The 17,425-nt window shown below is 35.9% G+C and overlaps 1 protein-coding gene across 1 annotated transcript in view; it reads right to left on the bottom strand.

The window, feature by feature from the left end:
• LOC132548296 (serine-rich adhesin for platelets-like) overlaps positions 1 to 17,425 on the bottom strand; it is a 76,365-nt gene that overhangs the window by 36,566 nt on the left and 22,374 nt on the right. Inside the window, exons 9-13 of the mRNA XM_060212151.1 lie at positions 17,174 to 17,360; positions 16,869 to 17,011; positions 14,590 to 14,718; positions 12,752 to 12,811; positions 7,995 to 7,997 (exon numbers count right to left, since the gene is read on the bottom strand). Of these exons, the coding sequence (XP_060068134.1) occupies positions 7,995 to 7,997; positions 12,752 to 12,811; positions 14,590 to 14,718; positions 16,869 to 17,011; positions 17,174 to 17,360 (522 nt within the window). The remainder of the gene's footprint in view (positions 1 to 7,994; positions 7,998 to 12,751; positions 12,812 to 14,589; positions 14,719 to 16,868; positions 17,012 to 17,173; positions 17,361 to 17,425) is intronic.

Genomic DNA, 17,425 nt, shown 5'->3' on the forward strand with positions numbered 1-17,425 from the left:
ATTTATTGGTTGTGTTTGAAGTACAGCCACTGATTGTGGTGTTTCTACTTTAGCCACTGAATGTGGTGTTTCAATTACAGGAGTTGATTGTGGTGTTTCAACTACAGGAGCTGGTTGTGGTGTTTCTACTACAGGAGCTGGTTGTGGTGTTTCAACTACAGCCACTGGTTTTGGTGTTTCAACTACAGCCACAGGTTGTGGAGTTTCAACTTCAGCCACTGGTTGTGGTGTTTCAACTACAGCCACTGGTTGTGGTATTTCAACTGCAGGTGCTGGCTGAGGTGCTTCAACTACAGCAACTGGTTCTTGTGTTTCAACAACATTTACTGGTTGTGTTTGAAGTACAGCCACTGGTTGTGGTGTTTCTACTACAGGAGCTGGTTGTGGTGTTTCAACTACAGGAGCTGGTTGTGGTATTTCAACTACAGGAGCTGGTTGTGGTATTTCAACTACAGCCACTGGTTTTGGAGTGTCTACTTTGGCAACTGGTTGTGGTGTTTCAACTATAGGATCTGTTTGTGGTGTTTCAAGTACAGGAGCTGGTTGTAGTATTTCAACTACAGCCACTGGTTGTGGTGTGTCTACTACAGCCACTGGTTGTGGTGTGTCTACTACAGCCACTGGTTGTGCTGTTTCAACTACAGGAGTTGATTGTGGTGTTTCAACTACAGGAGCTGGTTGTGGTATTTCAACTACAGGAGCTGGTTGTGCTGTTTCAACTACAGGAGCTGGTTGTGGTATTTCAACCACAGGAGCTGGTTGTGGTATTTCAACTACAGCCACTGGTTGTGGTATTTCAACTACAGCCACTGGTTGTGGTATTTCAACTACAGCCACTGGTTGTGGTGTTTCAATTACAGGAGTTGATTGTGGTGTTTCAACTACAGGAGCTGGTTGTGGTATTTCAACTACAGGAGTTGATTGTGGTGTTTCAATTACAGGAGTTGATTGTGGTGTTTCAACTACAGGAGCTGGTTGAGGTATTTCAAATACAGGAGCTGGTTGTGGTGTTTCAACTACAGTCACTGTTTGTGCTGTTTCAACTAGAGCCACTGGTTTTGGTGTTTCAACTACAGGAGCTGGTTGTGGTGTTTCAACTACAGGAGCTGGTTGCGGTGTTTCAACTACAGCCACTGGTTTTGGAGTGTCTACTTTGGCAACTGGTTGTGATGTTTCAACTATAGGATCTGTTTGTGGTGTTTCAAGTACAGGAGCTGGTTGTAGTATTTCAACTACAGGAGCTGGTTGTGGTATTTCAACTACAGCCACTGGTTGTGGTGTTTCTACTACAGGAGCTGGTTGTGGTGTTTCAACTACAGCCACTGGTTTTGGAGTGTCTACTTTGGCAACTGGTTGTGGTGTTTCAACTATAGGATCTGTTTGTGGTGTTTCAAGTACAGGAGCTGGTTGTAGTATTTCAACTACAGGAGCTGGTTGTGGTGTGTCTACTACAGCCACTGGTTGTGGTGTGTCTACTACAGCCACTGGTTGTGCTGTTTCAACTACAGCCACTGGTTGTGGTGTTTCTACTACAGCCACTGGTTGTGGTGTGTCTACTACAGCCACTGGTTGTGCTGTTTCAACTACAGCCACTGGTTGTGGTGTTTCTACTACAGCCACTGGTTGTGGTGTGTCTACTACAGCCACTGGTTGTGCTGTTTCAACTACAGCCACTGGTTGTGGTGTTTCTACTACAGCCACTGGTTGTGGTGTTTCAACTACAGCCACTGGTTGTGGTGTTTCAACTACAGGAGCTGGTTGTGGTGTTTCTACTACAGGAGCTGGTTGTGGTGTTTCAACTACAGGTGCTGGTTTTGGTGTTTCAACTACAGCCTCTGGTTGTGGTGTTTCAACTACAGGAGCTGGTTGTTGTGTTTCAACTACAGTCACTGGTTGTTGTGTTTCAACTATAGCCACTGGTTGTGGTGTTTCAATAGATACAACTGACACAGATGTTGGAAGAACAGGTGAAGGTTCTGTTGTTTGTTGTATTATGTTTTGTTGGTTTTGTTGTTGTGTTCCCTCAATCATAACAAGGTCATGTACTATAGTATGATGAGTGTCACCTGGATCTGTACTGATTCTTATCTGTGGTTGACTTTCCTCAGGTACCTTAGCAGTTGGCTCAGACAATGACTTTGTGATGTCCAGTGGACCATGACTTACGAGGGAAAATTGTTCTGCTCTCTGAGGTTGTGTAAATGCTGGTCCCGATGTTTGTTGCTGTTGATTTGTTTCTACTTTAATTGATTCCCTTACAACTTGTTGTTGAACCTGTTGGACTGGCTGATTCTGAACATTCATTACTTTATCCAGATTTGTCTGATATTGAATCAATTGTTGAGAGTCATCCTGTTGTTTCTGTTCCAAAGTTGATTCCACTGGTATATATGCAGCAGCAACTTTTGGAATTAAATCCGTATTAGCTGGGTCAGACAAAAGTTCCAATGATGCTTGCAGTGCAGTTGTGTGATCAACAAAGAGGGGTTCCTTTTGGACAATCGTGTTTTGTTCATTTGGTATCATAACTGTTTTATCTAGAGGATGGACAGCAACAGAATCCACTTCATCCACATGGGCACTGTTAGTTATTACACTACCAGCACTTAAGTCTTGCTTCAACTCATTATATTGTATGTTTGTCTCCTGGTGACATAGTAACGGATCAATAGCACTCAGAACATCTGGTTGAGTGGATTTGCTCAAATGTTTTGTGTTCCTATCCAAAACCCAAGTCGTTTTTTCATCAATTAAATTTGGTAAGTCCTCTTTAGCAGCCATTGCTTCAGACAAATTTGTTTCTTGTGTCTCTTCAATACCTCTTGCTCCAGATATATCAACTCTCTGGTGTACTTCATATTGTGATACAGGTTGTTCCGTGGAGGCCTTGTTAACGCCTGACAAATTTATATGTGAGTTTCCTTGTTGCAAAAGAATTGCTTTTCCAGAACTAGCTGTTGCTGTCAGCTCTGCCAGTTGAGAAGAAGTGTCCTCAGCTTGGTAATATACCCTTCGTGCATCAGGCTCGTCTAAAGCATTTTCCGTTTTTTTGCTTTTGGGGTTTTTCTTCTTGGACTCTTGCACTCCTGTTTCAAGGTTTAGTTCTCTACTAGAGGGAGTGCTTGCTTCTATGGTTGTGATTCCATGCACCGTTTCCCGAGAAGCATCAGACAACAGTTCAATGTTACCTTGGGCCACTGGTTCAGTGCTATCTTTTTCTTCAACAGCAGCCATTTGACCTGTCTTTTCATCACCCTTTTCAATACTCTGCAGATGTTGCAATGAAAAAGGATCTGCAACTTCCTCTGTGACTTCAAACTCTATAACATCCTCACATTTTTCATCCTGAATGTCGATAAGTGGTTTTGAAAACTGACGAGTTTTTTGTGAACTTCTGATAACAACTTGTTCTGTCTGTTCTTGCATGGAACTATTTACATTTTCATCCAGAGAGACAATTGACTGTGGGAGAGGCCCTGCCACATTGGTTTCGCTTTGTTTGACTGGTTTAGCATGCGGCTTTACTGGTGTCAAATTAGTCAGTGAACTTTCAGGAGATTTTGCTGAATTTTCAAAAAAGCTGATGAGGTCTGACACCTCCCTTGTAACAGGTTCAGGATCTTTCATGGGTCCATGCCTATCTGACAGACTGACAGTGTCAGGGTCAAAGTCCATCTTGTCTAGATTTTTAGAAAGTATAGGATCCTGTGCCAGAAATTCGACAGGAACGTATGAACTCAGTGATCCTTCTGGATCTGTCCGCGGAGTTGTTCCTTTCGTTGTGTCCATGCTCAGGTCTGATACCACATTTGAGTTGATATTTTGTGGCTTTAAGATATTTGAGGAGAATGAGTGTACTTTCACTGGTTGAAGGATTTTTTGTTTGTGTCCATCATCCATGGACATTGATGAAAGACCCTCTGGTTTACTATCTCCGTCCAATGCTTGTTCTTCTAATTCTGTTTGGCTATCTATCACTTCAGGTTCGGACTTCCAACTCAATATCGGAGCGCTACTCCTACTAATAATTGGCCGATCGCTTCGAGTAATGACCTTTTCTGCACTTCGAAGGATTATCGGGGTATGTTTTCGTTCAATGACTGGTTTGTCAATTCTGCCTACAATCGGTTGGTCATTCCGAATAATCACTTGCGAGTTACTTCGTTGTATAACTGGTTTTTTGTTTCTCTTAATAACTGACTCAATGCTCTGGGTTGTAACTAAATCACCAGTCTTGTCAACAACAGATTCTTCCTGACCATTGATCACTGGTTGAATCGTTTGCATCGATGCTAGATCCTTTTGGTCCATTTCAGATGCTCCACCTGAAGTTTCTTTTCTATCTTGATCTAAGTCAACTTTCACCAGAGTATCAGTGGCAGCATTCCCCGTGGGATTTGTGACCTCAGTAGTGTCTCTTGCCTCAGATGGCTGTTTCCGTGATCCCAAGGAAGATTTTCTCCTTCTGGAAACTTTCCTTTCATCTTGATCCGAATCTGAATCATCCCAGGAATTGTATTCATCAAAAATCATGGAGTAATTGTCGTCATTTTGTTCATTGCCATATTCTGTATCTCCAACTGTCCTGTTGGAGTTGTCTCCCTTTGATATTTCATTTCCGCCTACATTATCAATAGTTTCCCATGATTCATCCTTTGTATCAGTGGGATGTTGATCTGTTTTAACAATTTCTGGTTGCTGGTCCTCATCCTCCGAATTATTTACATTATCTGCTAAGTCTGGTTCAAGTATCACTCTAGACTCAGTGTGGAAATCACCGCTAGTATTCTGTGCTTGAGAATCTGTAGATTCAAACTTGAGTATTTCCTCAAACAACTGATCATAATCTTTGTTGTTTGTTTCCGTTGTTTTCATCTCGTCAGTTTTGTAACCATCTTCTTTTTCATCCCCGACCTCTTCTTTGTTTTCATCTCCATCAATAAGATCATCTATCAAATTATCTATCTCTTCCTCCCACTCTTGCATACCCATTGCTTCATCCTGGTTTGACCTCTGACCTTCTAAACCCATTGCTTCATCCTGGTTTGACCTCTGACCTTCTAAACCTTGGGCCTCTAGACCTTGATCCTGGCCAGATGTTTCTGGAACTTTGTGAAGTATGATGCCAGACCCAATATTTGTCTCAATCGCCCCGTCTGATTCTCCTGTTGACTCATGAACAACAGCAAGTGTGTGCATGACTTCCTCTTCTGAATCTGACGAATCTGTAGGTAGCCTCTCTCTGAGTCTGTCAGTGCGACCCTTGATAACATTTGCTGTTTCTTGATCACTCTGCTGATGATGGCTTACCTCGGCTATGTTGAATTTCTCTCCTGTTTCCTCGATCACTAATGCATTCGTTTCTCCACATTCATTAGCTTCCATTGAATTTAAATCTAATTTCAATTCTAACACCAAATCATTAGTTTCTGGATGGCCTTGTCTATGAGACTGGCCTTCAGATTCTGCTAGGTTCTGCTGGTCCACTCTTTTTTGCTCAGTGGCGAATCCACTATCTTCTGATCCATTGCCAACTAACTGCATTGAAGTGTCATCACCCGAAACCTGATCTGATCTTTGAGTGATCTCCCCTTGGTCTAATGAGTGTTTCTTTGCCACAGTCTCTTTCCACACCTCTACATAAGATTTGTATTTGAATTCAGGAGGCACATCATTACTTTCTCCAAGGCCTCTTGTGGACGTGTTATCTTTTGCTGTTTCATCCAAGCCCTCGACCCCTTTTCCAACATCCTCTGTATTTTCTTTATATGCTATTTTTTCCTTCCAAATGTCTATATAAGATTTGTATTTAAATTCAGGGGGTACATCCTCATATTTTTCTTGTGCTACTTCCTTATTGACATCAACTGCAACAGGAGTAACATCATTCTTGGCTTCTTGTTTCGCATGTGTTCCATCCGCTGTTTTCAGTTTCTCTAATTCCAATGCCATTTGGTTTTCTATATCAGCCAGTCTTTTCAGTTCTGTCTCTTGTTTTGACTTTTCCTGTATGTTGTCTCTCGCTATATCAAAGTCGACTGTTGCCTCTGTGATTTGACCTACTACAGCTACATCTTCCTTTGTGGTAGGTTGTTCTTCCACGAATTTCTTACCAAGAAGCTTATCAAGCTCTGCTGCAATCTTGTCATCCACACCTACAAGTTCCTTTGGTTCTGGTCGTGATTTCACTTCTGTGTCTTTTCCAATACATGGAAGTTTAGGATCTTTGTTTTCCGTGTCATTTCGAGGTGTTTTATCTTCAATTTCCATTTTATCTGTAGCATTGAGTTCTGGTAAATTGATTGTTTCCATACTGACTGCCTGTTTTTCATCATCAGTCAGTTGTTCCACTGCCCATTGTTTGCGATACTTTGGATAAACAAAGTCAACCTGCCTGGGGTTCTTGATTCCAGTGTTGAGATCCTCTCCAGGATTTGATTTTTTAGTTTCTTTGTCATTTCCTGTTGCCCAGCCTCCTTTGATTGGTGGTTTTTCGTCCTCCATAAAGCCAGTTTCATCCTTGTGCTCTGATTCCTGATCCAACTGTTTGTCATTACTTTCCTCTCCTCCAGCAATCCTGTCTTCATCTTGGTTTTTCTGTGAAACTTCCCCACTGATATCTATATCTTCTACTGATCCTTCATCTGCAGATCCATCGATGTCCTCCGCTGTTTTTGTCAACTCCAGTCGTTGTTTGTCTTTACATTTTGACCTTGGAGATACAGTGAATTCTTTGCTTTGCCCAGTTTCCTTCGCATCATTCAACACTGAGCTATTCTTTGTCTCCTTGTTTTCCTTGTGACCAACTACAGCTGCTTTTTCTTGGTCCTCTTCTACCAGTCTCTGATCACCAGCTGCTCCCTTTAGGTCTGATGGCACTACCTTCTCTTTATCTATTCCACTGATTTTTTCTACGTCCAACTTGTCTTTAACGGTAACCTCTTGGTTGATTTCACTTGCAGTTTTCTCTTTTCCTCCCAGAACTTCTGTATCTATATTATCATTTCCTTCATCAACTTTCCCTGCTTCATCCGATTTCACTTTCCCCTCCTTTGAGCAGACTTCAGCCTCAGTTTGAGATCTGGTATTTGAATCCTCCTCTAATTCGAATGCCTCATCAGCTATGACAGATTTAAGGAGGTCCATTTTCCCTGTCCTAATTGGTGCCAGTTCTTTCACTTTATTTTTCTTCCTCTTTGCCTTTCTAAATTCCTGCCACCGCCTTTCCAAGTCCTCTGGAGACCCAATTTTGACAGGATGCTGATTTTTTACCTTCGGTGTTTTCATCTTTGAATTTTCTGTTTTATGAACCTTTTTTCTGACCATCCTTTGATTATCCTTTGCGATTTCTTTTGTCTGTCCAGCTGTCTTGTTTTCAGATTTCTCATCTGTCTGTTTCTGTTGCAGTGATTCATTGTCACTTTCTGAAAAGAACATCCTTCGATCTTTCTCGATATCTCCTTCTCTTTCCCTCTTGCTACGAAGTTTCTTTTTTCTTGCCTTTGCCAGTAAGGCTGGTAGTGGGCCACTTATTGCCATATCATGAAATGTCACACTAAGTGGGACTCTACGACTTACAGATACCTCACCCTCACTTTCTGAGAATTCAAATTGATCTGTTGGAATAGTACTGCTTTCCCTGTCATTCGCTTTATCAGCAGATGCAAACTGACTTGGAAGATTTTGAAAAGACTGAGTCTTGTTGAATTTGGATGCTCGCAACTTTTCATCATCTGTCAAAATACCTACAGCACTGTGCTCTGGACTTTCATGCAGTGTTGGACCAATATTTTCAAACTGTTTATTGCATGCAGGTGACATTTTTTCATACTTACGTCCATCTCCAGTTAGCCTTACTATTCCATCAAAATAATGTTCTGTTTGATCAGAGCTAGCCTGTGTTGTTATGCACTCCTCTGACCTTTCAACTTTAATATTTGATTCTCTGACCTTGACATCTGACCTTACAGATTCAGTGTCCTGTACACTACCACTATCTTGCACTGCCTGGTAGGAATCTACTGACCCCGTTTCTCTCCTTTCCTGTGCGTCTTTAGTTTTGTTAATTTCGTCACTTTCTGAATTATTGAAATCATCTGAATAATTGTTTTCTGATTCCTCTTTGATGTCGGGAAGACTTCCGCGGCGATCAAGATGGCCATCTTTTTGAAAAACATCATCCTGATAAATGTCGTCAAAGTCATCCTTTTCTACGCTTATCTGAAGAAACTTGCCGGAGTCTGAATTCTTTAAATCCTTAAGTTTCGTATTTTTACAGACTCTTGGTGATTCTTGTTTACGTGGTGAGTCCACATCAGTTTCTATTTCTGAAACTTCATCACAGGTATCCAAAGCTACGTCCTCAAGGAATTTTGTTAACAATTCTTCTGCTCCGTTGCCCCCTTCTACTAATTTCTGTGCCAGAGCAAATTCTGATTTCCTTGTCTCAGGTTTATTAAGTACAGGTTTGTTTGAATGTGTAGTTCCTGTGGTGTCAAATCTAACATGTCTGTCTGTTTTTACTGTCCTATTTTGACTGGCTGCCTGACCATGACCATGACCTTGATTGTCCCTATGACCTTCACCCTCTGACCCATGTGACTTGCATTTTTGTCCAAAATCTACAAAGACAGAGGAAACAGAATTTAGTTCCAATGCAAAATGTATTTTAAAAAATTTATCAATTTTTTTTTCTAACCAATGTAAAGCAAATAATAATTTAACCTTCTAATCAATTTACAAATAAAAAAAAATGGAATAGAAAAATTTATGTTATTATCTTGATATTTTGTGTGAAAAAAAAATAGTAAAAGAGTAACATCAATATAAAATTGGTATCAAATTAATTTGATTTATTTAATTTAAGAGACTCATTTAATTGATAGTAGCCTAAACTGACCTGTCGAGATCTTGGGTCACTTCAAGATATGCAAGGTCATGAGGTCAGGTGAAAGGTGAAACTTGATCACATGACAGTCAGGTGACAAGGATGGTGACATTAGCAGCAATCAATCATGTGACATGGTCACATGCAAGTCATGTGGTGTTATCCCAGTTAATCCATGTGATAGTAGTAGTAGTCCAGCAGTGAAGAAAACAAAACTTACAGGAAATCACAACAAAGGGGGATAATTCACAATCAAATTGTAGGGTAGAGTGACAGTGAGCTCAAATAACAAAGTGAATTTTTGGCTTCAACAAAAATATTCCAAAGAATGATGAAATTGACAAAAATATTCTTATCACAAGTACAAAGAAAATGATCAAATAACTATAGCAGCATTCAAATATGAAAAAATTGTGAAATTAACAAGCTGTTCAATTGTACAATTTAAAGTATTTACATGAAAGATGTAACATTTGGTGTACAGTTCAACAAAATAGTTTTATTAACAGCATTATAACACCCAGGTATAACATTCATTGTTTACTGTATTTCGCAAATTTTCAAATCTTTAGATACCAGTATTTGTTGAGAAAAATCAATATCAGTAACAGATGTATAAATAAAAATGAAATATATTCAAACGAAACGACTAAAAAAATTAAAAAATAGTGTGGATACAATGTTTGCTTGTCTTGTTTTCTAATGTTTATTTCTCATTTCAAAGAAAAAAAATTAAGATTTGGCTTCCCCAGGTAACAAGAAGAAATAATTTGTCAATAAACAGAATCAGAACCATTGACAATACACAGCATTATCATGGTCATAAATAGCTCTCTTAATGAATTCAGTCTACTTGTAATTTGTAAAATGTTTACATTTAATTAACTGAAAAAAATTAACAAAAGTAACGGTTAAAGTAAACAAAGTGGTCATTAATTACAATAAGGTTGGTCAGTGAAGCAAACAAATTGTATCTGTCAATACCTGTCTTAAAATTTCTTGAAAATTTTTTCTTCTTTTTTTTTATGAAAAGAAATTAATATGAAAACATGGCCGGAACTTTAAAAATAGTGATAACTTTTTAATAATTTTATAACAGATATTTAAACTTGTGTGCTACACTGGTAAAACATGGATAACAGTGAATCGACATCAAGCATGCTTTGGACTACCATTATGGTCAAGGGAGGTAAGTATGAATATCAAGTCATAGGAAGGAAATGTGTTTTTCAACACAGTTAAAGATTCTGGTACTATTAATCTAAGTTCCTGGATGGTATTTTCACTTTTAAAAATTTAGTTTTACATCCGACAATAAATAGATTTAATCTAAACACAGATAAATTTAAACTCCAATTACTAGTTTTTCTTTCACAGAAAAAATAGTTGTCACTTAATCACTAATCTTGTAAATCAGAACTCAAGAAAAATTCATGTTTTCTACCTAAGTGCATAAGGTGTTTAGGCAGACTTTCAATCACAAGGCCACATATAGTTTAAAGCAAGGCACTTTGACATCACAATATCAACATGCAACATGATTTGTATAAAATGATCCTGTGAGCTATTCAAGTGTGATGATCAACAGTGCTTTCTAAAACAATAATTATAGATATTTCATACAATTAAGCTTATGCTAAAAAACCTACAGAAGATGAAAATTTAAAAGGCAACTTTTCTAAAACAGACTATATCAAAATTTGGAAAAAAAAAGCTTTCCTAGAACAGACTATATTAAAATTTAAAAGGCAACTTTTCTAAAACAGACTATATCAAAATTTGGAAAAAAAATGCTTTTCTAGAACAGGCTATAAAGTGACACAACTATTGCATTTGCCGAAAGGTTTCTTTAAACCCCAGTCTGCAATACTGGGATGTGGCATTCTCACAAACCACACTCACACTCAAAGCAAATATATATTTATTAATCAAAGTGAACAAATTATTATCTACCATCTAGAGAATCTAAAGGCAAATTTTCTACACATCAATAATTGTAGTTGCAGTTAAAAAAAGAAAATTTAAATATATTGGATGTACAGAATAAATTTCTGAAACTACAACTTTCTAATGGAAGTAATTATTGCAGCAAAGGTTTGTCACTCTGGTGACGTGTTTCAAAAGATTTTTAAAAATTACCTTAAATTGTTGAAATTTCATTAAAACTGGGGCGTTCAGCATGAATTATGACTTATATCTATCAATTAGGCAGCATGCATGTTATCTCCGAGATCAATAGACAGATATATGGAGCACAATGGTTATATTTGATTAAATCTTTAAAAATCTATATTTTTTTTTATAATTTTAAAAGTATTTCCTGTTTTTTTTAAACTACATGTAGTACCATCTAAAAAAATTTGTTCAATCATGCAGCAAATCCACCCGACCGTATACTCCTATCATAAAGTCAGTGAGAAACTTCATTTTTTATATAACGCTTTCTGCTTATTATATAGTTTATCAGTTCAATTATTTAAACAGTTGTCATATTTTTATTCTGACTTCGTACCGATATAAGGGTTCTCCTGGACCATAATGATATTCCACTGATACAGTGTATGTATATAAATATATATCACACAACATACAAGGTTGATATGGATCAAATTAGACAATGGATTAATCACCCAATTTTCCTGGAGTTTCCTCTCCTTTAGCTTTTCCTGTCGAACATGTAATGACAACATGAATGATTCCGGAGATGAAAAGTGATGACAGTGATTAAAATCGTCGGAAAAGTCTTTTTGTACTCGTAACATATTTACAACAAAATGACGCATGTCAAAATTTTGGTCATAATTTCACAAAACAAAAAACTGTATCATTTTTTGTATCTTTTTTCCTGTATTATTGAAGCCATGGGTTTTGACAAAATGGACAGTAATGTTGAAGATATACCAGTGGATTTTGTTTAAGGTTGATTCAAAGATTTCCCCGGAAAAAAAAAGACAAACAGACTGCATATTGCGGTGACGAAAACTCTGTTTTTAAGGAGCAAAACTATAATAAAACATTGCCATGTTAACATAAGCTAAATACATCTCTATAATATATAATACAAATGTACATGTAGTATATATATATAAAAAACGTTCCCTAGTGAAATGAGTAGAAAAATCTCATTGTTTTCTTTAACTTTTCAGATATTTTTCCAAAACTAAATAATGAACAATCAATAAAATGATTTTGAAAAATTGAGTTTAAGATAAATCAGATAAAAAAAAATCACATGGCCTCCTTATCATCATAATGAATCAATAGTATTATAATAGAATTTTCTAAATAAGGAAATGTAATCATTTCACACAGGACAGAGAGCCCAAGGCAATTAATGCTCTACATAATGTACAGGCCAAAAAATAATGTGCATTTTGCTTTTGAACTAGTAAAAATATTTATGATCTTATATGAAAACCATACAACCAGTTTGTCACTCTGAAATAGATAAATAGTATAATATTGTTTTTAGCTAAAGTTTTACAGAAAATAAAAAATCACTCTGTTATTAATTAGATTTTTTTGTTTATTTCTTAAAAAAAAAAACAAAAAAAAAAGGAAGAAAAAGACCTTGATCATCAACCCTTACCATCACCGTACATATATCCATACAGACTCCAAATTGATATAATCGATATTCCCCATCACAGCCGTCCCCACCTCCCATCATTTTCTTCATCTCATTCTCATCTTCAATCTTCCATTCTTGTTTCAGTACAACATACTAAACACACTCACATAATTCTGTCACATTTCTACTTCAAAATCCATGTGTATGTTCTGTAATTGACCAACCAATAACAAATTACCTAAAAATTCCATAGGTCAAAGTTCAAAGTTCACATCTATTTAAAATTGACTTACCTTCAGTTGCTTTCTTTTCGCCTTCGTCTTCTTCAAAATCATCATCATACCCCTCGGATTCTGATAAAAAAAAAGAGCGAAAATATCATAAGAGTTCAAATTTTAAGTTGCAATCATTGAAAAAATTATACCATTGATTTATAAAATATTGTGGGAGTTTTTTTTTTTTTAGAAGCAGCCACATCATTTACATTGTACAAAACACAGTTCTTTGTTTACAATTCCCAAATTTCTTACTTACAACATCATACAATGACATTAACCTACATTTGTACCTAGGTAGTTCAGTTGAGTGAATTAGACCGATTTTCGATAAAACTGATAATCAGATATTAGAAGATACTGTAAAATTGAAAATGTTTAGAGGTGCTTTATTTTCAGCAGGTAGCATACACCAGCAACAAGTAAAATGTACAAAAACATAACTAAGTGAGAATTTTCTAAACAATGATTAGAGATCCAAATAAATCTTAAAATACTAAAAGGATAACATATTTCATTGAATTTCGAATACTAATTACACACAAATTTTTTCCAAATTACAGTGTAACATGTGAATGAAATCGTTGACATAAATTGCAGTGTACAAGTATATTTAGTAAAAACAGGTTACATTTGTAAACACTAAGGTGAAACAATTGTGACAAACATAAATTATTCTTAGTCCTGACGTAAATATATCACAGCCATACGACTAGCTAGCGTAATGTGCTAAAAATACTTCATCTTAAATTTTCCAGAAATTTTCATCAAGTAATATACATGTAGTTTCCAATAAAATTCAATTACATGTATATTTATAAGAACTTGTTAAAAATCAAATGTTCAATAGGAAGATAACTTAATTGTAGTAGACTAGCATATTTCTAACTCTCTTCCACATGATCATAAAACTAATATCTTTAACAAGCATAGCGTGATCTTTCTTCCTCAATAACTAAACTTAGCTGCAACATAAACAATGACATGGCAAAAAAAAATTTTCTGTTTCTGGTTTCAGCCTGAAAAAAAATTATGGTCAGTAGCAAAAAAATAGAGGTAATTGAGAAACTGAAAACATTATTTTTTTTGCCGCATAATATTTTTCTCCAAATGTCATATATTTTTATTATACTATTAGATATTAGAATGCTATTTTAAATCATTCCCAAGTGATTCAAGGATAATCGCACTACAGGGTTTTATATAAGACAGATCATTATGTTGATATACACAAGAGTCGGAATGTAGGACGTTCAGCGACCAGAGTTCCTCCTACAAAGTACTGGGTACAAAAATAAGCACATGCATGGTAACCAATAAGCCCATGCAGCCCTCGATAATTCCTATGTAGATGCCCTGGGTTTATTGTCAGTCAGATAAGGAAATTACACATACTGGTATACAAAACAGTTTCACCAATGTGTGATAACATGCAAACATGTACATAACAGGTGCTCAGCTTTTTAATTCATCATCATGTTTTTTCTTTACAAAGTATAAAAAAAGGCAAAATATCATTTTCATGGAATTTATTGGAAATGACTTCAGCAAAGAGTGGTCATAATAATATGTTTGAATTTTTAATGTTTTTTTTCAGTTACAATTATACTGCAGCAAAGTTTTCAGCATTGAATCTATTATTTCAATACTGCTCCCAACAAAACTATATATCTTAATTTTTGATAGATCAAAATAGCTTTAATTGGATAAAACCTGCTATACATACAAACTGAACAATAAAACAGTGGTGCCCTCTGGTGATACAAAATGTCAACAGTGCCACCTGGTGTCAACAACAACATTCTCACTAACTGGCCTACAAACATTAACACCAAACAAACATTATGTTTAAATACCATTCTTTTCATCAATTTTCTCCTTGGTTTTCTCCTTGTTTTTGTGTAAATCACCATAAATAGTGTCCTTTTGAGGAGTTGCCTCCTCGCCTTCAACATGTATTTCCAGATTTTGTTTATCTTCATCATCTGTAAACAGTTCATATTCACACAACTATATAGATTTATTTTTATTTTCCAACTATACTGATTGTTTATCTTCACTATCTATAAATAGCTCACTCCGACATACCTATACTTATTGTTTATCTTCATCATCTATAAATAGTACACTTTAACACACCTATACTTATTGTTGATCTACATCACCTGTAAATAGTTCACTCTCACACACCTATATTTATTGTTTATCTTCATCACCTATAAATAGTTCACTCTCACACACCTATATTTATTGTTTATCTTCATCATCTATAAATAGTTCACTCTCACACACCTATACTTATTGTTTATCTTCATCATCTGTAAATAGCTAACTCCGACACACCTATACTTATTGTTTATCTTCAACATCTATAAATAGTACACTTTAACACACCTATATTTATTGTTTATCTACATCATCTATAAATAGTTTACTCTCACACACCTATACTTATTGTTTATCTTCATCACCTGTAAAGAGTTCTCTCTCACACACCTATACTTATTGTTGATCTACATCATCTATAAATAGTTCACTCTCACACACCTATACTTATTGTTGATCTACATCACCTATAAATAGTTCTCTCTCACACACCTATATTTATTGTTGATCTACATCATCTGTAAATAGCTCACTCTCACACACCTATATTTATTGTTGATCTACATCATCTATAAATAGTTCATTCTCACACACCTATACTTATTGTCGAGTTTTCTTCTCTCACACACCTATACATACATCATCTATAAATAGTCACCACTCTCACACACCTATACTTATTGTTGATCTACATCACCTATAAATAGTTCACTCTCACACACCTATACTCTCACACACTCTATACTTATTGTTGATCTACATCATCTGTAAATAGTTCTCTCTCACACAAATATTGTTGATCTACATTCTCTCACACACCTCTCTCACACACCTATATTTATTGTTGATCTACATCATCTGTAAATAGCTCACTCTCACACACCTATATTTATTGTTGATCTACATCATCTATAAATAGTTCACTCTCACACACCTATACTTATTGTTGATCTACATCACCTATAAATAGTTCACTCTCACACACCTATACTTATTGTTTATCTTCAACATCTATAAATAGTTCACTCTCACACACCTATACTTATTGTTGATCTACATCACCTGTAAATAGTTCTCTCTCACACACCTATACTTATTGTTGATCTACATCACCTGTAAATAGTTCACTCTCACACACCTATACTTATTGTTGATCTACATCACCTGTAAATAGCTCACTCTCACACACCTATACTTATTGTTGATCTACATCATCTATAAATAGTTCACATTCACCTCTTAAACTTATTATTCATCTTCATCTCTAAATTATTCATATTCACATACCTATACTTATACAGATGTTTACCTTCATCACCTGAACAATGTTTATATCTTTTGCTACTTTAGAAACAAAGTAAATAAATGTACCTTTGATTTGTGTTTAGGTTACAGATATACGTCACATTTTGTATGTTAAGTGTTTGATTTAGGTTAAAAACACATACAAGGAATCAATGTTGTAAGTAACAGCTGAACCAGCTGTGGGTCCTATTTTCTCTCAAGAATATGTTACTGTCTTTATATAGAAGGACATAATGTAAAGTTATTATTACTAACATTACAACTTAACAGCCTGTATACACATTAAAAGTCATTAGGGCCATCAACCAATGAAACACAAAGGTTATATTATCAAAAAATATTAAATGGTAAGTCATAATCTATGATATAGACCAACATCTTTCAGATAACCTTGAATTTTATAAATTTCAACAGTTTCAAAAAGGGTCTTTAGACTTGTTTCATAGTTTTGTAAGTACGCAAACATACAATGCTTCTGAAATGAAACCATAGTTTTATTGAAAAATGGAAAGCCCCATTTCAGTATCAAAGTATCTGAAAAGCTTGTAGTTACAGAAAAATTCTATATCAATAAATCACTCATTCTTGTTAAAAAAAGAATTTGAAATCTACAATACAGAGTGTTAAAATTGTATCAATAACGACGCTATTGATAGAAGCAGAAGATAATATTATTTTGCAGTTAAAACTTCACAAACACGTCTTTATTTACATCACTACCTACCGTCAGTTTTCTCGTCCTTTCGTTTTGAAATTGGTTTCGGCACAATAACTTCCTCTCGGATCTCTTCAGCTTTGGTTGATCGCTGTTTGACAGGAACTGGGCGCTTGAGGCTCCTGGGTGTGGCCTGGGTGTTCAGAGCACACCTGTATACAGGTAAAAGATTAATTAGATGTAAATATAAAATTATATAAACTTGGCCAAACCAGATTCATATGCTATCAAACACTACTTCATTGATCTTTAAAAAAAAATGATAAAATACCATCTTCACAAATGAGAAAGAGGACCTTTATCATTTGTCTTACCGATAACAAGGCGTGGCTCCATCCACTCCCAACAGACTGAAGTGTCCAAGCTTGCCACCGAGTCGGACTCCCTTGAAGTGTTTGTATTCACAGCAGCGGCTGATTCGGAAATCCATACGACCCTCGACATATACTGAGAGACTGAATGGGTAACCACGGTGACGACGGGATATAAATGTAAACTTATCTGAAACCCAGAGATACACAATGATAAATGTCCTTAACCAATTATATTTAAAAATGAAATATTGA

The sequence above is a fragment of the Ylistrum balloti genome, unplaced genomic scaffold, assembly GCF_031769215.1.
Source record: "Ylistrum balloti isolate Yb309-2 unplaced genomic scaffold, AGI_CSIRO_Ybal_v1 Utg370008, whole genome shotgun sequence".
NCBI lineage: Eukaryota > Metazoa > Mollusca > Bivalvia > Pectinida > Pectinidae > Ylistrum > Ylistrum balloti.